The sequence below is a fragment of the Equus przewalskii genome, chromosome X, assembly GCF_037783145.1.
Source record: "Equus przewalskii isolate Varuska chromosome X, EquPr2, whole genome shotgun sequence".
In the NCBI taxonomy this organism is placed as follows: Eukaryota; Metazoa; Chordata; class Mammalia; order Perissodactyla; family Equidae; genus Equus; species Equus przewalskii.
The window spans coordinates 60,612,661-60,635,724 of NC_091863.1; the positions used below are offsets into that span (position 1 = coordinate 60,612,661).

At 37.5% G+C, this 23,064-nt stretch overlaps 1 protein-coding gene across 5 annotated transcripts in view; it reads left to right on the forward strand.

Annotated features, from left to right (window-relative positions):
* Nucleotides 1–23,064, forward strand: part of GPR174 (G protein-coupled receptor 174) — a 39,781-nt gene that overhangs the window by 6,400 nt on the left and 10,317 nt on the right. The window contains exons 1-3 of one of the 5 annotated variants that reach the window (XM_070606227.1): nucleotides 136–630; nucleotides 803–936; nucleotides 17,380–17,422. Coding sequence is in view for 1 of the 5 variants with exons in the window: in XM_070606229.1 (XP_070462330.1) it covers nucleotides 803–936; nucleotides 17,380–17,415 (170 nt within the window). In the remaining 4 variants the exon portion in view is untranslated. Of the gene's footprint in view, nucleotides 1–135; nucleotides 631–802; nucleotides 937–10,730; nucleotides 10,772–17,379; nucleotides 17,423–23,064 lie in introns of those variants that run through there. The other 4 variants (XM_070606226.1, XM_070606228.1, XM_070606229.1 and 1 more) reach the window with 4 other exon arrangements.

The following is a 23,064-nucleotide window of genomic DNA, read 5'->3' on the forward strand; positions in this document are numbered from 1 at the left end:
TTACCTGCACTTCCTGGTCACAGGGACTCTGAAGGGTAGGGGGAGTGGGTGGACAGGAAGTGGGAGGTGAGTGAAGTATCTCCAAATTCCTCTTAAAGAGTAGGGTAGTATTTATTTCAATGCCAGGAGTTCGGAGGTTTGTACATCCAAGAATACCCTAGGCAGAGGTTATCCCCATCATCAGCTACTTAAGGCACATCCTTAGGAAGTGTGCACTTTGGTACCTGAACAAAACAACTGTGAGGGGCTGTGAGAAAGGATCACAGTGAAGACTGCAGCGGTCCACTATCTATGGGAGGGGCCAGAGGGCAACTAGCTGCAGCAAAGTGTTCCATAAACAAATAGGCTGTGTATTATCACAAACTCAAAGCTGAGTGCAACCACAGGATTGGAAGACAATGCACTGTGGCCCCATAAATAGAAACGGGAGTTTCTTTGCTAAATGTGAAGCTTTGCAGGCTCTATGTACAGCTCATAGCATAGCCCTGCATCATTAATCAGAGAGAGAGAGAGAGAGCAAGCTAGCTCAAGCTGCCCCCTGGAAAACGGAAATGTTCAATGTGCACAGACTGGCTTGCATATTTCACTCTGACATTTCACTACCATGTTTTCCAACATGGTAGTGGTTAGGTAATGATGAGAATTTTATTTCTTCTCTTTTTCCTTTTCCTTTCTTTATTTTTCTTTTGGCTTTCTTTTGTTTTGTTTTCTTTTTACTCTTTCCTCCCTCCCTCCTTTGTGTATTTCTTTCTTTCTCTCTCCTTTCCTTTTCACTTTCTTTCCTTTTTTTGTTTTTTGGTAGTGAAGGGGAATTGGATTGGTCGTTCTCAGAACAAGGAGCTGGAATTGACGCACAGAGCAGTAGTGTCCTTGTTGGAGTGGCTGTGGCATGAATTCCTTGAAGATCTCTGGAGAAAACAGAAAGAAACTGAAACGGTAGGCTCCAGTTTTTTAATGCTTAATTAGCTCTCATTTGTGCCTTTCACCTTTGATATTTAGAATTGGCCTCTTCACACCAGGTCTGGGTAACCTGTCGGATCTAAGGGTGGTATGGATATAATGAACCCGGACCATCCTGGTATGTCATTTCCTTGGTATTTGCACAAGCAAAAATAATTATACGGTTGGCTGCCTGAGGTAGGAGGGGGGTGGTAACTTTAAACTTGGAAAAATGTAAGTTTGACATGGAGAGGTTTTTCATGTGTTTCACTCAATTGATATTGAATAAAATAGCCCTGTGAACATTTGTAATTTAACCAACTCTGTATTAAGTAGAGTTACTTGTATGAATTTGCAGGATGGTTTTTATCTTTTCTTTGCTATAACTCTTTGGAGATGATATTTTTATCTGCTGAATCATTAAAATGGTTAAATTTGTGTTATTTTCAAAATGAGCTACAAACAAATAAGAGAACTGTAATACCTGAGGACCTTTACTGACATGAATGCATGCTCCTATCAGCTTGTATCAGTTACACATTTTCACTGTAAAAGTGAATCGTAATCAATGCTAGCTGTAGAGATTCTGCTTTCAGAGAAAGTACTCCAGAAAAAAAAAAAATGTTTATAATGAGAGAGGGGAAATAAGAAAGACAATAGGCACAGTTGCTCTGTTTTTCAGAGAAGCTGTATCTATCAGAATAAATAATCAGTACATTAAAAAATCAACAATGGATAAAATGATTTTGGATTAAATTTGAATTTTACGTATACATAATTGACTTGTTTTGATAAAATGTGCGTGAAGTTGTTTCCTGGCTTGCATGTTGTCTCTCTTTTGTGCTCAAAGAAAAAATATTGAGGAAGGTGCCTCCTAACTTTAAACCAAAGATGGGGCTATCAATGGCATGAAACTGCTAGGAGCTGCATTCAGAGATTAAAAGAAAGGAAAGGATGTATTTCCATGGTGCAACATGATCCAGGATTAAGTCTCAAATGAGTTTCCTGCTCCTTTCTCTGCTGTCAACAGTGGTATGCACGGACTCCATTTTATAGTGTTCTGATCATTCCAGGGAAGAAAAACATTTTAATTTTACACAGTTAGCAGAGCTACATTTGCTAGAGAGCTTTGGATCATTCAATAAAGAGTATTTCTTTCCTGCAGCTGCTGTAAATCTCAGGTATGGTGGCAAAGGTATCAATTTTATAGATGGGATTCAATATTTTAGCCTAGGGAAAGATTCTACCAGCCACACTAACAAATATTTGAATCACATAAAAACCATCCTCCAAGAAATTTGTATCGGAGGGGGAGTAATTTCTTTTAATTTTTAAAATTCAATTAAATTTTTTAATTTGCACTTGTGAACACATGTACTGTTCTACCTTGCTATAATTTGCAGTAATATTTCTGTAAGACAGGAACCATATAGTGTATCTATTTCTGTTGGGGCCAGTGTAATATGGTACTAAATATTGTAAAGGTGAATAAACACAAAATGGGGCATTGACTCCTCCATAAAGCTCTCTGAATTTTCATCTAGAGACCCTTAGGAATAGATGAATTCAATTTTCCCCCTTTGCACTAGGTAACAAAATGAAAAGGAGAAAGAGGCATGCTTTCTGCCTTCCTCTCATAGACACTTTTTGCACGAGTCAGATGCCCGGAATCAGAAAAGGAAGTTAACTCCTTCTTCTGACTCCCCCCCCTGCCCCCCCGCCTAATCTTGAGAGGAGGGACCACAGATAGTCCCATTTCCCTTGCTTATTAAAGTGACCTTCCAAAAGTTTTCCTCTCTTGCCAAAAGTTTCAAGAATCAGTCTCCAAACCCCTAGTCAAAAAATAAGAATTTATCAGAAACAGATTCAAATCCTGTCACTCACAGGAGTGATGGCAAGCATCTCAGACTCTCTTATGCTTTGAGAAGTGACGTAGATTGACAGTTTGCATTTTACAGTTAGAAAACCTGAGGCTCAGAGAGTTGAAGTGACTGGGCCAAGTACCTCTGTGAGTCTGTGACAGAGAAAAGGCTAGAACCTACATCTCTTGATGCCTCGTCCAGTGCTAATTTCACTTCTCCTTGCTGCTTAACAAGGCTTGAGGATTAAGAGACACATGCATTATTCATTGGGAAATGTTAAAAGATGTCATTTTGAAATCACTCAAGAACCTCTCAATACCAGTGGCACACTTCAGGCTTCTCCCAAGGGCCCTAATAATGTAGCAAGCCTTGATTTGCTGGGCTCTACCACTGTTTCCCTGCGAGATTAGGAAAGAATTATTCCTACTGTGCCCACAGAAAAAAATCTCAAATTGCAAATCAATACACACTAAGTGCTGTAATACAACACTAACACAGACCTGAGCATGTACTGGATGTTTATGTGCTATACCAAGTACCAGAGCAAGAATTTCGCTAAGCTCTAAGACAAGAGAGAGTATTCGGGAGGTCCTGAGATCTAGGAGATTCCAAATTTGAGAAGGGAGTCAAGATTACAGGATATATGCCTGGCAAAATCAGGCATATGGGGCTTAGGATAAAGTGTGAGGGAACTAAATATTATAATAATTGGTGGTATGTGAATCCTGAAGAGGATGCAGTAGTTAGTGGCTTCACTATTACTAATTTTTATTGCATAACAGAGTGATATCTAGGATTTGAAAATTAAGGTGGCATCTTTTGGTATAGTCATTGGAAGACAGTTTGGAGGCGAGAGTGTGCTTCAGAGTCATCACTTTCATTTGCAGTAACGACTGCATTAGCATCAGCCAGTAATCAAAATGCAGACAGAGTTCTTGAGAAACAATCAGAAGTACAGGATATTAAACAAAATCAAGTTTGTATAGACTCTGGAGACTTTGGTATGGGCCAGGAACTTCACTAACTCTAATTACCTAGTGAGGAAACCAAAGTTTAAAGTATTGGCCATGATCAGTATGTGGGTCACATCGAAGCATGACTTGTGCCCAGAGCATAAGCCAAGGCTGCCCATTTAGGTTCAGTTGTATCTGGGGCAGCATAATTACTCTCTCACTAGGGCTTACAATATATGCAAATATCTGCCACCAAGTCAAAAGCCTCTCAACTAGTTCCTTGCTTCTTGTCAATATATTTGTTTCTTCCAAAAGCTTTTGCTCAATGTCACACTCTATTGTTTTCACTCTTAATTTCATTGATATGGCAGACAATGGCAAGGTTTTTCCACATTGTCAGCAACAGAAGAAAGGCTTTAATACTGTTGTAATTATACTTACTTAGCTATTTTCAGCTTTACTTGGTAGATTAGATTCAGGTATTTCTTGTAAGCTAATAAAATGTTACTAGATATTTCTTGTAAGTAATGACATTTTTACGTGATAAAATAATTCTTATAAGTTATTTATAGGGTGACAGTAATAATAATGATTTACTGTTTGGAGTATTTAATCTTTTTAGGTGTTATAAGGTGACCTATGAGTTGGTTCTTTAAAACTAAACGTTTGTTATCCTAGGTGGCTACTCTATTTTAAAGTGTCAGACCAAACGGAGTGCTGGAGAATGAATTACGTGTAGGGGATAGACTTATTTATTATTCATCAGATGTATTTTTTTTAAAAAGCCATTCAATTCCAAAATTGCAAAAGGGAAATATTTTCCTGATGTTTGTGATTAATGTCGCATCAATGGATATAATAAAGTCACCCAGATTACAGAGGCAAATAAAGTAGTAAGACAGTGGCTCCAAATTACAGAAATAATTTCTGTTCTCAATTGACTATAAAAGTTGAAGAGCTATTTCTCTTCTTCCAGGAAAATTGAAGTTGTTGAGACTAATGCACATTTGGCCACTGCCATATATTGTGCATATTAAAGAATCAAGGATATGTGCTAAACATATTTGTAAGGAGTCTAAAAGAAAAGACTGGTCTTATCTTTAAATGTAATAATATGACAAAGTGGGATAAGGTTTACTAAAAACCTATCAGAGGTGCTCTAAGATGTGAAGTTATGTTTACACATGCTTCTCACAGTGGAAAGTTAAATGATTATCCAAATAATTCAGTTAATGTAGATAGAGGAAGAGCATAGCCCAGATCCAATAAACAAACTTTATTTCAGTAAGGCACAGTGTTGTTCTCTTACTGTTTTTTCTAATTTACTTGCATAGTTTAAACTTGTTAAGTGTAGAAATAATTTGGAAAATTCTATTTGTTTTTCTTTTTTGCTTGGGTGGTGGGGACCTGCAGAGGAAATTTTTAAATCTGAATTTTCCTGGCCCTTGTTAATTTTATGCCAAAGATTTTACTCATTTAATATTCTAAAGACATATTTCTTTGCTTTTCTCCCTACATTCCCATGATAAAAATAGCATCCTGCTTCTATCTTCTTGGGTACACTTTTGATTGAGATCTGATTTTTTTTATTGTTGTTGTTTAATGTTTTTTCCCCTTCGTCCTAACATTTTTTAAATTGGAAGGTACGAGCAGAGTTCTCTTTTTTCTAAGGATGCCAGAGTTAAAACTAGGCAGTACTGATTTTTAATACTTAATAAAACTACTTCAATATAAAGAAAAGTTCAGTCACTTGACCTAGCCCAGCATTAATCTCTCTGAGGAAGAACCACTGACAATAGAAATATCTAGTTTGTTGTTAAAAGCAGGCACAGTCCATATCAAGGCATCTGGTACACTATGTAATGCCTTTCCCTCTGAACGTCTATGACCTTCAAAAGCTTCTCAGGACTAAAAAGAGAAAAATTTGTGATTAATTTTATGTCGATGGATGTAATAAAGCCTTCCTGATGATAATCTAGCTTGCTGAAGCAGAGTATAAATATGACAGACTGTGAAGTGGCTAGTGTAGATAACCAATCCAAATTAATTAGGGGAAGTAGACTTGGGGCCCAAGTTATCCAGAGTGGGCGATCATCCATCGGATTTTGGGATACCCAGTTGTGCTCTGGCCACTTGCTGAAAGTGGCTTTTTGGTCATGGAGAATAGAGTAAACTTCCCTTGATTTAGGACCATGAAATTTGATCAGGCAAAGCACTATAAAGACATCTTGCAGTCTGCAGAGAGAAAGCGCTGTTTTTCAGAACTCACAGAGTATGACCTGGATCATATTTGACATAGAATTATCTGTTAATAACCATCTTAGCTCTAAATTACACTTGTAAGAATTGAACATTTAAAACTATTATCTGTGTATCTGTTTGAGTCTTTCATAGGGGAAAAATCACTCAGGAAGTTTAAAACTTCCTGACCTCCGAGAATCAGCAAATTTGAAAATTTCTGTGACGTGGTCCAATAGGGAAGAGATATTAAGATTGATTACCTTGGGTTATAAGTTATTCCTTCACTGAGACTTGGGCCGAACATATAAAGCCAGAGTAAAAACCCAGGCTAAACCAATATCTGGAGTACATGGGCATGACGGTGAATCATGCTGACGCCTCCCCAAATGCTATGGGATCTCCAATATGCAGGCTGCTTTAATGCACTAGATAGAGATGCAGTCTTTTCCCCAGTCTTTTCATTTAGTGACACATTTGGGAAATTGTTGGAAATATTTTGGATACATATAAAATGAAAATTGATGGTGAACCACTCTAATACACTCCCCTCTGAAGACTGTATGATGTTGCTTTGGAAATTTTAAGTCTAATTTAGGATTGTTTTGATGCATTAGTCCCCTTGCAATATTGGGCCAAAGAATATGAAGTACTTCTCAGAAATGATGATGAGTTCATTATCTTTTTATGTAAAATTTCAGCGTATTTATTAAAAATATGGAATTGATTTCTTTCCATGTATAAAAATTTGTCTTCAAAATAAAGTTTTAATTTCAGATAGCCCTTTTGTGGGCTATGTGAATTATTTTTAGGCGTGAAAAATTCATTTTGGAATGTAAATTAGTTTTGATTTGTTAAGTCTCACACCTATGCATGCTGACTTAATTTTCTTAATGGAGAATTCTGAGCCTTTGGCCTCGTCCTATTCTTACAGCTCTGGAAGGCCAGTTTGGTTTTTATAGCAAAGGGAAAATAACCAGAATTTTCCAATGTGATTTAGGGGCTTAGAAGTACATATAGTTTTTCCCAAATCCTCCTCAAATCTCAAGCTGTGGACTTTAAAGCAGGGCCTAAGTCCTCACCATGAACTAAGGATCAACATCAGATTCAGGCCATTTCTGAGCTGTTGATTTTCTCCACAAAAAGTATGCCCTATTCTAAATCAAGTATCTTCCTAGAAATGACTCCAGAATAAGCTATTAAATATTTAAGCACTTCCCTAAAGTCTAGGATTTACCAGATTTTTGAAGGCTATCTGCTACTTGCTCTAACTTTGATTTTGGGTTCTCAACCATCAAAAATAATAATGATTCCTCTTTATTGAGCACTTATGATATATTAAGCATTGGGCAAAATCTCTTACATTTTGACAATAACTCTATTATTTTCCTCATTTTATACATGAGGAAACCAATGTTAAAGAAATTAAATAACTTGCCCAAAGTTGTACAGCTGTCTTGGTTCATTTTCAAAACCCTTTCCATTATACTAGGATATCTATATGATAAAGCCACATCTCACTATTTTGTTCCTTTCCATTTGAGAATCAAGAGAGTTCATAATAGAGGGAGTCAAGATGTACTAATTTCAAAACACATTTTTCTTTTATTAGATTTAGCCTGGGTGAACTAGGAAATGGCGGGCAGATAGAACACATAAAGTAGGGAATAAAATGGGTAAAAAATGGGGATCATAGAAAGCGTAGATGAAATACTTTAATTCTCTTTAATCTTTATATCATGTTTACTATTTTTCCAGTATAGCATGGGCAACAATAAGAGTCATGTAAGATGTAGCCCCTGCCCCCATGGAGCTCATTTATTTGGGAAAGAAAAAGTAGCACATACTAAATCTAACAATACAAAGGGGATTTAGAAGAAGGTAGGTGACTTCATGACTTATTTTGCCTTAAACAGAGAGTCATCATCCCCATTCACACTTAAGCTGATGTGGTGCAAAAAGAAAATCACATCAGAGCTTTTGCAAAAGATCTGCTTTCTTATCCCTAACCTAATCTAAGTCATGCTAAGGTTGGAACAAAGGTTCTGAATTCCAGATACAAGGCTATATCGGAGACTAGGGCAGACTATGTAGTTTTAGATGCAGGTTAAAATAAACACAAGGGAAGGGCTCAGAAAAAAATTGTACGTAGAGACTCTCTAAACAAGTCTACGGGAATAGATTTATTTATATGTATACTTGTTTGCTGGCCTCATACTACACTCTGTATTGACTATGGGCATCAAAATTGGAGAGAAAACTTGAGATCTTTGACATACAAAATTGAAGCTACACACCAACCATTAGAAGAGAGGGTAGAGCTATATTTATATTTGCAAGTCAGGTTTTTCGTTAGGACCCACGACTTGGAGTAACCGGATACCTGTCTCAGGTTCAGAGCATAATCTATTGCTATGTTACAGAGAGCATTAACTGAACTCTAACTCACATACTTAAGTTTAGGAGCTCAGTGTTGCAACAATCTGACCCAACTAGCTACAGAATTCTGGGTCAAAAACGAAAACAAAAACACAGGAACAAGCTTTTAGGATAGTCTGTCTCCTGATAATGTTGGTTATTCCTGCTCTCTGCAACCCCCACCACCATGGCTGTGCTTCCTTATCCAAGAGGAAATAGAGAAAGTGCCTTGGGACATCCATCCTTGAACTCTGCTCTAAATCATACTTTTAGCAGGCACCGATCACAAGCTTGAGCTTCAAGTTGTGCTCCTTTGGGGCCAGCTAGGGGGTATAAACCTGAACAAGGCAGTATGCGTCCTCATTTTTCCGTTTCCCTATCTGTGAAAATGGTGTGATTGAGAGAATCTCTTTCTCAAGGGTATGGATCACTATGCTAATGCCTAATAGATATTTTGTCTCTTTTTGGTCAGAGTTCCTCTGTACAATTTGCAAAATGCCGTGTGCAATTGAATTGAAATCACACTGGGAAAATTAAGTTGCACCTCCCTTTCACCTGACAGATTTCCTTCAGCACATGGGAGCATTATGCTTGGTTAAGCTTCAGCTTGAAATTCTTGTGAGGAACAGAATATTTATAAGGCTTGAGCTGAATAAATGAGAAAAATTATGAGTTTTATGGATTAGTAAAATCACTGCTTTTAGAAATGCCATATAGAATGACACAGCCACAGTAAAGACTATTATGGATTTGTACCTTAAATATTTGGAAGCTTTCTATAGAGCTTAGCATTTGGCTTGCTCAGTTTAGCAATTGATTTTACTCATTATTCTCTGTTTTATCTGTTGTGTCACTGCTACCTGTCTACAAGTTTTCAAGGAGGGAGGCCATGTCGCTCCTTTCTTATCTCCAGTGACATCTAGCATAGTGACTTGATTTACAACAAGGTATTGCTCATCTCATCATTTCATTCCTTTGTCCTAGATTGATAATTTAGCAAACTCTAACAGCAGGAAAGAGGTCAAAGAGGAAAAAGGAACATTTGTCCCATTTTGGTTATTTTCTTCCAGTCTTGCATCTCAGCAGAAACGGATGTCTGCATGTCTGTGTTCTGTATGTGTGGGGGATGTAGGGAGAGAAATGGAGAAGAGGCAGGAATAGGTGTTGATTTTTTCTGCACATAATCAAGAACACTGGTTTCCATGCCATTGCAGAAAAAAAAATGCATGATGCTTGTTTCCAGTGATTTGTATACTAGTATTGATTTAGAAAATTGACAGCCCTAATAACATAAACAAAGCTTACATAAAAATTGTCTGACTATATGAGGGGAAGAGAAATATCCACACACATACTAGAGAATATGTAGTTTTGAGGAAGTGTGATGTGGATAAAGGAACACAAGTTTTTTGAATTAAAACTTAGGTTCTAGTCCTGGGTCTGCTATTAACTTGCTATGTAATTAAGGATGAATCCCTTATTTTCTCTAGCCCTCAGTTATCCTGTTTGTAAAGACTAAAGAATCAATAGAGACTAATAGATTATTAATATAGATTTAATGAAGATTAAAAAGTCTAGTATTTATTTAAAATGTTCAACCAGTTCTGCCAACAATTGAAAAATTATAAGGCTCATTGAATCATTATCTATGTTGACTTTGGGCTTATCAATGAAAACAGCTTACTGCCCCAGGTGCTCAATAAGTATGTGCTGACTGAACATTTTGAATTACTTACTCCATGTGTAGGCTACTGAGCAGGCTTCGGTGTATGATATGAGAGGTGAAACCTGTTTAAAACCTCTCCCCTACTCTCCTCCCATGGTACTGTGCTCCTTTTCGCTTGGGTTTTCAATGTTTCCCATGAATTACTTAAAAGAAATCTGCTTGAAAAATGCTTACATTTTCTCTGTGAAGGTCCTGGATAATATTTTCTAGTTCTCTGTCATTAATGCATTAGCTTAAACTCACTTATCAAATCTCAGTGGTTTTGAGCTCAAAATTAGAGACACTGGCCCTAAGGAATGATTTGATGGGAAGCAGTCCATGATAAGAACAAGTCTGTGCCAACCAGGAAAGTCTGCCTAACAGTGTGGGTCTTGGGTTGGATATAATCCAGGCAGTTACGGTTGTGGTGTGAGGACTCTTGGTCAGACCTGAGGTAAGGAAGCACTGGATAGGAAGGACAGCATTTCTTCAATTATGCCCTAATTTTTATATGAAGTTGGGCCTATCTGCCAAATCAAACTTTCTACTATACTTAGACTGTCAGAACTCAAAGGAACCTTAGGGATAATCTAGTCTAACTCTTTCATTTTACAGATGAAAGACTGAGGCCCAGAGATAGAAGAGACTTTCCCAAGGTAACACCACTAATTAGTGATAAGACCAAGACTAGAAGCCAGGTATCCTATGTCTCTGACCAGTGCTCTTTCCCCTACACCCTGCTTACTCTCAGCTTAAGCAGTCTGTCTTAGGAGTTGGAAAATCCAGCAAGTAAAACAGAATAGTTTTAGGGTATATGCTGTTCTAGGAGAAATTGATGAAGTGACCTCCAAACAAAAACCCACATTTTTATATCTTGCCTGACTCTTGTCCATGAAATATAATAAATTAAATGATTTTTATAAGAAAGCACCTGAGAATAGTCACCATTTCAATAGAATTTGCTTCTAGCCAGCTGGATTTGTCTAGTGGTGTTTACGATTAATTTGTGACCCTGCTCTGTCACTGAATTCTCTCCCTGTGGACTATGGCTCTAGTTTGTCCTCACACATATGCCTCACTCAGGTGGTACTTGGATTGTTCTGGTTCTGCCGTCACACACAAAAAAGCTACCGGTAGGGATCATAACGTTGTCAGTTTGTAACTTCCTATCTCAGCTTTCTTTCCTAGCCCCCATGACAGACTGCTATGGATCCTGGGGCCTCTGGGAATGCCTTTTGGTTACTCATCCTTTCCTCCAGTCTGTTTCTTACACACTGTTACCTTCTTTTAAAGATAAAGGAATTTAGAAAGAACTTCAGTCTGTTTTATCCTCACCACTAACTTTTCTTTATCAGGTCCTTTCAAAGCATTTATTTAGATGTTCCTGTGTGCCTAGTATCCTATTTACCAAGTGTTAGAGGCAAAAATATAAGGTCAGATAACATGTATTGAGTATCTATTACGTGCCAAGCACTCTCTTACTGGCTTTTACTTGGCATACCTTATGTAATCTTAACAATATACCCCAGGTGTAGGCGTTGTTTATTATACTTATGTTATAAGAGGAAAAGAGTGAGGAGGAGAGAGAGAAGGGAAGAAAGTATTTCAATATTCCCCAACTCAAGCTGGCATTTGAACTCTTTGAAAGGATCCCTCTCCCCAAGGAGCTTGCAGCCTAGATGAGAAAATGTCGTTAAAAGGACTAGCTTGAAGCGGATTTGTTTAAGTGACAGCTATTGCATTGGTTGTCTGCCTTCTATCTTTTCTGCCCTATCCTCCCCTTTGTAGAATTCTCTGACAACAGTTATGATGTAATCTGGCTTCTCAGGTTATCCCACCATATTGCACTACCTAAGACTGTCCCCTTCTATGTTCCTTTACTTCCCCTCTTCTACCAAGTAAAATGTATCTCTCATTGTATTTCATCTCAACCACTTTCTAAGGTGAAAAATAGCTTATCTGATTGATTACGGTTAATATGTTAATGTGAAAATCCTCCTTATAGTATTTTCATTTTATTAGGAGATTCTTGGGGACAAAGTGTCTTAAAGGATTGAATCTATAATGGGATATTTCAGGTAAGGTACCGAGCTTGGGTGAGAGATCATTGAGTAAAGTGGAGCAGAGAGGAGTGAAATGTGGTTTTTGATGCTCCTAAATCACCCCTGTAGGAAGCCATCTATGAGCATGGCAAGGGTACCTGTAAGTCAGTTTTCTGTAGAAATTAACCTATCACACCAGCTATGCTAACAGCCGGTGGCCAGCTGGGTCTCCCTCCATGTGTATCTACTAATCAATGAAACAGTTGGGATCATGAGAACCCAGAAAAGATCTCCCACTGAGAAAACCTCAGTTTCTACTTTCTAACTGTTGTGAGTTTGACTAGAAGCTGTAGGATTTTTCTAGGCTAGCTCATCATAGTTAAGAGCTCCTTGTGACCAGGGAGTGACTTGTGAACCCTTCCACTGATATTCCTACCTTCTCTCACCCTTTCAAAAGGCTGCCAAGTCAAGAAGAGATGTCAGATGGTAAACGTATTCCCACTAACTCTAGTTTGCTACCATGAAGGGCTGAGTGTAACTCTCTCTATAGTTTCTTTTGCCCATGGTAATCCACTTTGGGGGTCTCAGCATCTACCTGCTGAAACTTCCCAGTCCTCTGTCAGCATTTTCTTCATGCTGTACTTGAGCACTGATTGTCTATGTTCTTTCAGGCATAAATGAATTAAACCAGCCAGATTCCCCATGGCTTCCTCGGGAGACCCTATAGCTCTGAGTAAGAAATTCTACCAGCACTGGAGAAGTCAGGAGGTACTCAAAATGGTTTTGACATCATCTCTAAAAGAGTGCTCTTTCACTCTGTGGAACCTGGGCTGGTTCTGAGAGCCCTCACTAGCCACCTGTCCCACATTTGCTGGTCCACTTGATAGACTACCAAGTAATGGCCAGGTTCTACCAGTCAATGAATGTAATCTTATAGAATACACAAGGCTGCTGTTTCTGGAGTATTTGGTAGAACGTGACCTTCTTTTTCATAGTGCCATGTTGAGTCATATTGGAGCCTGAGACAAAAGGAAAAATCAATCATACTGATTCTGTCTTTATTTACTATTTTGATATTATGTTCACCATGGATTTGCATTCATTTTGATCTTTTAAAAATATTGCACTAAAATGTTACGTATCTTGATTACTGAGCTCTTTGGCAATCCCTGAAATTTTGTGTCCAAGGAGAGTCCCTCACTCACCACACCCTAATCCTGGCCCTGTTTTTTAATGGACTGTTTAATCTGCTTAGGCTTCAGAAGGGGAAACCAGGTTACCCAGTCTTTATTCCCACTTTGAAAGTAAGTCTATGTACAAATTACACAAATCCTTTCAATTCTAGACTTTAAGGAGATATCTATATCACTCAGAACTCAGCACATATTGGCCACTCTAGTCATATAGTAGAGAGTAACGTGTGTGTTGAGGAAGGGGATGATGTTTGCTGAGAAGGAAGATTACAGTAGTTGTAAGTGAATCACATGAATATTAGGCAAGTGTCTACTCACTGATTGGTAAGCTTAAAAGTCAACGAGTCTTTGGTTAAGAACATATTTGGAATACGCCGATTTCGGAGGTAAGGGGAGTGTTTGTTATGTTTGATTTTGGCTCCTTTGTCTGGTTGCCTATTCTTAGAAGAAGTGGATTACCAAAGCACCAGCCTAGATATCTAACCATTGTAAGAGGACATGTCTAATACTTCAGCTCAGTTTAAAAAATCATGAGCAAAATGACTACACAGATCACTTAAACATGGATAAAAAAATACCCTAAACATGGTTGCATTCAATTATATCACAAACTAGGAGGTCAGGGTTTTAATAACTAGTACAACTCCTTATAATGCACATACCCTTGTATGTGAATATGTGTTTGTTTAACTTAAGTATTTAATGTATCAGTTTATGGATATCTGGAAGCCAAATTGAAGCCACTTCATCTTTTCTTTCTAGTTGCACTTTCTCATAAAAGGGGAAAAGCCCCTGTTTAAGACCACTTGATATTTTTTTCCCTGATGTAATCAGGATGAGTATAGTTGGAGAGCTCAATGAGACAGGGAGAAAAGAATCAGGTAACTGTCCAAAACATATTATGTTTGTAATACTCGTGAATTAGTGACTAATAATAGGTGGTGGTAATAACATACTTCTATTGTCAAAAGTAATTATCCATTGGCTCGAGTAAAGTACTATACCTCCGTTGGAGGAATTAAAAAATAGAAGTGCTGGTTGAGTCTGAATCCCTATTGTGATATGAAATTCAAATTAACTGGGAAAAATTTTAATGCATTTTCATTTATTAATAGCCATGAAAGTCCCTAATCAAGATACAACCTCAGGCTTTAAAGAGAGAAAGAGTACTCAACCACTAGTATTAGCAAACAAACAGAAAAGCAAAACAAAACAAATACCAATAAAACTTTTTTATTAATAGGCATATAAAGATATCTATGTAATTTGTTTAAATAATTTCCTCCTGGAGACATTAGCCAGCATTCAGTCTTTGTCCACAGCATTTATGTGTGCACACAGTTATTTTATACTGTTTAAAATGCTAACAATTTGTTCATTTTATTTGTTATATTTATATAGCGCTTACTATAGAAACTCAGAAACGTTAACTTATTAAATACTCATAGAGATAGGTAGGCACTGTTACCATCTCATTTTACAAATGAAGCAATTGAGACACAGAAATGTTTAAGTAACTTGCCCAAAGTCACACGGCTACTCAGTGGCAGAGCCGGAATTTGAATCCAGGAAGACTGGTTCCAGAGTCCATGCTCTTGCCCACTACAAATAATGCCTCATTATTTATAAAAAATTGCATATTATGCAATAATTAAATGTGCATGCACATGAAAACATATATATGGCATGGAATACTAGGGTATTTAAAACCCAGATGGAAAATGACTAAATATTAGAGCTAGAAGAGCCCTTAAAAGTTCTTTGGTTTAACCAACACATTTCAAAGAAGAAATGGATCTCAGAGAAATTGACTTGCCCAAGATCACACAGGAAGAGGTGTAACAAGAACTCAAGACTTCCCACTTGCAATCTAATATTACTTTCATTACACCAAGTTGCCTTTGCTATGACTAATTTAAATAAATACATCACAATTTATATTTTCGAATAAATGTTACTTTCAAATGGTCACTTTGAAAAGCTATATACTTACCCTACTGATGCTTCATTTCACCAAATATTCTCATAACTTGTTCTTTGAAATTATCTTTGATACTGGTTTGAGCTAATCAATAAAAATGAGTCTTAACACAGTATGGTCATACCTTATCATACCTTGCTTTTGACCAAAAATGGCATTTTTAAATTGAAACTTAACTTCATCTTTCAGACTTGGTTCCGAAGAATGGCTTTTGAATATTTCCCAAAATTCAACTACCCTTAAAAGACAAGGATTTGTCACCACGGGAATTATTCTAAAGTATGTAATGTAGAAACTCTAAAGGAGAATTCCAAAATTTTCCTGAACAGTAGGAGTATAATTGAGATAATCATGTAGCCTTTCAAAGTGACAGCTTAGGAAAGGCAAACTCATTTGGATGCTTGCTTTCTGATAAGTTCAATTTTTTATATTTTAAAATTTTTGGTTTTTGCGAGGAAAATTGGCCCTAACATCAGTTGCCAATCTTCCTTTTTGTTGAGGAAGTTTGTTGCTGAGCTAACATCTGTGCCAATCTGCCTCTATTTTATGTGGGATGCCACCAGAGCGTGGCTTGACTAACAGTGCTACCTCTGTACCTGGGATCTGAACCTGTGAACCCTAGGCCACTGAAGCGGAGAGCATGAACTTAACCACTAAGCCACTGGGCCAGCCCCAAGTTTATGTTTTAAAAATTGTCACTGTGGGGAATCCCATGTTCTAAAAGTTTCAACTCATTGATGGAGTCTAGAAAGGTAGTGTGTGTGTGTGTGTGTGTGTGTGTGTGTGTATGTGTGTGTGTTGTGTTGTATTTCTTGGGTAACTTTTCCCAGATGTAGTGGTTCCAAATGGAGAGTACCATTCATCCTCCTAGGCAAAGAAGATTTCTTGGGGATGAATACCTTGGTATGGTATGTAGGATACGTTGATGGCATAGTCGGAAAGGTTGTGAGAATAATAAGAAAGTCAGATAGACAGAGATAGAACTAAGGGAAAAATAAGGTAGATCAGAATAATGTTGCAGGGAAGGTCAGATGAACCCTGTAGCACTCTAAATAGCAGGTAGAGAATGGAAGCCAGGACGAAGGGGGAGGAATGGGATTAAAGAAGACTTTAAAGTTGAAACTTTGAGTTATCAGTGATGTTCTCAATAGTGAGAATAGTGAGAATAGAAATAGTGAGAAAAGAAGGGTCTCGGTTTTAGATAAATTTATTCTTAGGATTGTTATCCATTTGTTTTAAACTTCCTCTTATCTTGTCTATGAAGCCTTGTCTAAATGACTGATGAATGGATGGATGGATAGGTAGATAAATAGATAGATAGATAAAGAGGCCAAATACATAACAAATGATGGAAGTACATAACCATTTGATGGTCATTTTAAAATAAAAATAACCAGACTTCACATAGTTGCAATTACTCTGCCACTGAATTACTCATTCGCTGAAACCAGCGAATGGCCCTCCAAACTGTCAGAGTTATTTCTCCAAACTCTTTGTACCTGACATATACTTAAGTTGGTAAGTACGGGGCATCATCTGAATTCAAGTCATTTGCCATCTCTTAGAGCTAAACCTCATTGCTCTAACGCTTGTTAAAATGTTACAAAGTAAACAGGTGGAAAATGCAATGAATTCAATCTAAACAAAATCTCAAGAAGTGGCCAGTTGTTTAGTTTTCATTCTAGTGAAATAGTCATCAAAAACCAACCAAATATTGCAAATAATGCCATTCACTGAAAAAAAAAAAGCCTTTTAATTTATTGTTTCTAGTTTTGATTTAGAAATGCCTTCTCCCTTTAGCCTTTCACAAGATGTATTTAAGTGAAAGGAATTAGAAATAAATAAATAGCAAGCTTATGCTTAAATGACTTCTAAATTCGCCCTAGGCCAGATTAATTCCCTAGGCCTACAGGTGTCCAGAAGTACAGTTTTACTTGGAGTAGGTAATGACATAGAGTGGTAAGCAATTGGCTTGTGTCAGAAATAAAAGTGAGCAAACCAGCAGGTTAATTTAATAAGAAAAAAATATTATCTTTTCTTAATTGCAGATTTTGGAGACCAGTGCCTGTCCAACACACTTTCTGGTACTGAGTGAGTCCCCTGGCTATGGTGGGGAGGGACTTGTCATTTCCTGCCATAAGAACGCAGCAGGCTGTGGTAGAGAAAGTAAAAATAGCACCACATTGCCACAGACAAGTGAGCTCTACTCCATTTTGGGAGGGGTGTGTGTGTGTGTGTGGTAGGGAGGTGATACTTTTTAAATTTGACTTGCTTTCATTTGTACTTCCTTTGATTGTAAGACAATGTGGCTGCTTAAATTTCTGTTCTCAAAAGTTGGGATTTTTTTTTTTAAAAAGCCAGTCAGGGTGTTTAGAGTTGTGTACTCTGCCTTAGCTTATAGCTTGCAGATAAAGACGGTAAATTTGTATTTGGATGATTTTTTAAATGTTAAATGGACATGGAGCTTGTGGGGGCCACTGGTGCTGTGAAGGAGGTGTTTTCTTTTTGATCGTTTTTGAAGTTTCTTCAATTTGATTCCCAAACACTTAAGTTAATATACTGTAATTACTTTGGAGAAACCATGGAGAAAATCCTAGTCAGTTCAATAGGGTGGCATTTAGAACACTTAGTTTATGCTTTGGCAGATGACCAATAAGGAAGAGCAAATTTTACTGTTGTGAGAAAAAAGACAATTCTTTAAAGAGAAAAAACCAGACATAGTTGTCAGTAAATAAAAAAGTTTTTTAAAAGTGGCTTTTGTAATCTCCAAATGCTTTACAGTGCCCAATATCAATGATTAAAACAATAGCTCTAAATTATTAAATTTGCTTTCAGATTTTATAACTTGATGAGCCTTTAAATAACATACTGAAACAATTATACAGAGCTAGATAGTTGAAAAAACGGTTTTACAAACATGCAGGGACATTTGTATTATCCATTTAACAGACATTTCCAAAGGGTCTGCTAATGGACATTTATTTAGCACAGGTCTATTCTAATTGTTCTGAGAGATACACAGATGATCAGGACAGAGTCCCCACTCGGAAAGAGCTTACAATCTAGCGATTATGAAGATAACTAATTATACCATCCGATAGGATGAAACACATCAGGCTATAATAGAGGTACAAGCAATATGCTGTGTGAAGTCAAAGGAAGGAGAGCTAATTCAAATTTAAGTGAACCAAGGAAGTGTTGGAGGAGGAAATGAGATTATCAAAACTCTCCTTTCTATCATGAATTTTCCTTTCAATGTTGGAAGGTAGGGATGAAAGACTGGACTATAAAGACATTCAGGCTAAATTAAAAGACAGAGACATCAAGGTACATGATGTATTCAAGGACAGCCTGGCATGGTGGAAACCTAGGGCATTTGTAAGAATTTAAGTGATTAGTCTAAAAAGAGAAAATAGAAGTTTGTCAGATTATTAGGCCATCACAGTGTGGACACTTAAAGGATTTTGTACAAGTGATATGCTTCAACCTGTGTCTGATAAAGATAGCTGAAGAAATATGTCAGTCTAAAACAAAAAAGTTATGCTGTTTAACATAATAAAAAGGAAGTAAGGCTATTCCTCATGTCAAAATGTTGTAAACAGAGATAAAATATGATTGCCTGTTCCTCCTTCTGAAACATTGGTGGAAAAGTACAAACAGTGCTGGAAAGGTACAAAAAGTTTGCATTTGCCAGTGGGGATTCCTTATTTGCTCGCCTATTCATTTTAGGTAAAAGATGCCACTTTCTCCCTTGAATCAACCCAGAATAGAAGTTCATAGTCCTTCTGTAAGGACCTCTGTCAAAGATTTTGGAATAAGGGATTTTCTGAGCTTCTTAGATACTTGTCAACTCATGTTACATACTGCAAGAAAAGAGTGGGTACTGTATTTCTGCTTTTAAAGCCAAAAAACAAGATCATACAACACTAGCCTGTCCAGTCCTCCTTCATTATATCCCAATCTTGTATTACTTTTCACTTCAGTGAAATAAGTAGTCATCAAAAATGAACCAAATATTGCAAATAATTCCACTCACTAAAAAATCACTTTATTTAGTAATAGAGTGTTATGCAGTGAACACAACTATGGAAAATTCCAGTCAAATATTGCCCATTCACTACTCTTCAAGGACTGACATGATCCCAGGCTTCACTTGGGGTGGGTTCTGTGATCCTTTAGGACACTTCAGCCCTGTCCTAAAGAAGAGTAAAATTTCTGAGTTTTTGTGAATCTAGTACCTAAAAGATTGATGTGGAAAGAAGAGAGGGTGTCATATGAAAGGGTCTCATCTGATTCAATTTTCCTTTCAATCAATATATATGATGCCATCTCAGACAAACGTGACAACAGTTCTGATGAGGATCCATGATATAATTTGATGTTTGATGTTTTATACCTGGGACGTCCTTATTCCAGACTTGCGCTAGAGTGACCTTCAAGTGAATATGTCATTACCCGTGTTCTTGGATCATGGGTGCAGTAGAGTTGGCACAAGGTCTTTGAGGTTAGTCTAAGACTCTCCGTATCTCACCCCTGTAGCCCTCCTTTTCGAAATAGATCCAGGGCAGCAGATACCTACCCCTCCAGCACTTTACAATTATAAATCTTTTCTCAAATGTGTTGGCTTACAAAGGAAGAAGAGTCTGAGAAGGAGATGTATTAGCAATGATGCTTCTACCTAAGCCAGAGGGCATGTACATATCACAGCGTTCCCATCACTGGTGGAAGACTAGTCAAGGAATTCAGTCATCTTCTTTTTCAATGACACTTCCGTGTCGGTAACTTGAAAGATGCCTTTAGGAGCCAAGAGTTTCCAGAAGATTCAGTTTTCTTCTACTATCGGGGGTGTGCTGCTGGATGGAGAAGTGTAGGAACACAATAATGGTTCCTGGTGTGTGGTCACTCCTTGAACAGTGACTCAAGGAGTTTGGAGGCTTATTTTTTGAAGTGAGAGACAAGGTAAACTCTTTTAGCGTCTTGCCTAATTTATAAGATCCACTTTCCAAGCATAGAACACATGGTAGAAGATTAAGAAGTAACCAACCAGAATCTTGTTCAGTTGGAGTACCACAGGAGACATGCTACAAAGATCAAGAAAATCAGACAGGTCCAACAAAGACAAAACTGCCACGACAAGAGACTTGCATTCAATCATTTGAGATAACAGTGTTCAGTGTCTTATACCCCTCTTCCATGCCTCCCTCAAAGCCTGATCTAAGGACAGGATCCATTATCTGTCATTTAAAATCCAGGAATGAGATCCCTGGATCCATTCTAAAATCCAAGAATGAAGTCTAATATTTTAGATTAATTGCCTTGCTCTTGGGATATCAAATGTTCCATGTGCATATTTTAGAGTAATTACTGAGAGCTTCACGGGTAGTTTCTAGGGTAGTTACTGAGGGCTAAACAATTCCTTTTATGTCATTTGCATTTTTAGTATTTAAAACCTTAAATTTTAAATCATTTTCCATCAGGATTCTTTATGCAGTTTCTGAAGATCCCAGTGTCTGCTGAGAGGATTCCATATTACCCTTTTGTTCCTTAAAATAAAATGTGATAGGTTTTGGATAATATAGTGTGGAGAAAATGGCCCAAAAATATAAGTAAAACACAAGAAATTTTTTTGGGAAAAACTACTAAGCACCAAGAGCAGAAAAAGCTGATACACTAACTGAGCTGAAAGGCAAAGGATGCAAAAGCTCTGGGACCAATTACACATGATCCAAAAATTCTGAGTTTATGTGAGGCATTGACAATCCCCAGGAAAAGTTGCCAAGTTTAAGTTCCTAGACTCCATCTTTAAAGGTGGGAGTCTGGCATTCCAAGCCTAAACTATCTCTATAGGGCAAGAGTCTTATCCTTAAGAAAAAGGAGTTTGGGCCCCAGCCAACAAGTGGGAAGGTATTTTTCCTTTTTTTTCCTTAATGGAGGGCTTTTTGGCAACCCTTGAAATTACACCACATTAGGTAGCCACCTACACCCAAAATCAAGGCCAACCGTGGGGTAAGGCCCTGAAGACTGGTTTAATTTTCCACTACACCCTTGCTCTTTCTACCAGACCCTATAAGGTTGGTTTACTCCTCCAGTTTAGCAGCCTATTAATCCTGTGAAGCAGTGGGTAGGGCATACTCTCAAAGAGAAAATTGCAAGAAAGTGCCTGCAAAAAAGTGAAAAGGGCCAGAAGGACCTGATTATCTTGGACTCTGGTTTATTTTATGTAAGCTTGGAAGCTCAAAACTTTCCTTAAAAAAATCTCCTTTCTTGTCCAAATGCTCATGTCTGGTCTGAGACACAAGGTGAACATTCAGAAAAGCCAAGGAAAATCCCCACAGCTATGTCAGAGCTGAGAAGAGGAAATACATACAGCCTTCCCACCGTAACATAACTTGTGATCTTCTCATCACTTCTACAGAGTGAAAATATTTGAAATTTAACATGTAAAATGGAACTTTGTAAAATGGTGGCTTGTATTTTAAATAGAGAGTTGGGATACACACATCCAGAGTAGTAAAAAAACAGGAGACACTGATAGCCAGATATTTGGCCACGTGTAATTCTAAACTGTCTTTTCAGTATTTTATAGTACCTATCAAAAGTTATTTACTACTTTCTCTAGTAATTTAAACATGTATAAATAAATATTTGAGATCCACTATGAATCACAAATTAAAGTCAAAAAATGGAGATATATTCAAACTGAATATGTCTTCATATTTACAAAACAATGTAGCATATATGAGACATAAAAGGATCTTCCCATTGTATTAAACTCTGGTGTAGATATCCAATAAACTTGGTCGAATCTAATTGAGTTCTTACTACATGCAACGTAGCTGGGCACTTTAGGGGTGGAGGATTATAAAGGCCAATAAAACACAGACTTTGCTGGTAAGGAGCTCAACATTTTGTGGAATGGATAAGAAGGAAGCATATTTCTAATACATATAAAGTGCTATGGGAGTTCACAGGTAGGTATGATCACAACCAGGCAGAGGATAGTGAAAGCCTGTATGAAGAAGGTAGCATTTTTTAATAGTTTCCTTGGAGGACAGGCAGGATCTCAAAAGGTAAAAATGGGAGAGAGCATGTTAAACAGAGGGAAAATCAAGAACAAAGGCAATGGAGATAGGAAAGCACAGTAAATACCTGCAAGAACCTCGTTTGGCTATGGAGCTTAACAAAATGTTGGAATTGATATTGATAATGCCTTTTATCACTCAAGGAAGGCTCTCAGATTTGCAGGCTCTCAGATTTGGTTCTCTGGAAAGCTTGCTAAAATGTAAATACCTTGACACCATCCTTTGGCAATTGAGATTCAGTCAATCTGGGAATATTCATTTTTAACATGCACTCCTGTTAGCCCAGGGACAACATTTTGTGAGACCCTGCTTTATAAAAAGGGAAAGAATAAAAATAGACACATATCAATCATGTGGATAAAAGCAAGACCCTGAGAGGTGGGAGCTGTATAAGAAAAAACTGACTAACATTTTTTAATGGATTGAAGGGTGAGGAAGTAATAGCGGCTCAAGTACTTGTTGATTATCAGTACAGATTTCAATAACCTCTGAAGTCACTCATCCCCAATACCAATTGGTGTGCTCTGCTCTCCAGGATATGAAATTATTGCAAACTAGGATATATGAGAAAAGGCAACATGACTGGACATTATTCACTAGTGAGGTGGGGTTGAGTGATGACCTTTTTGCTGTTTCCAAGTAATTAAAAGA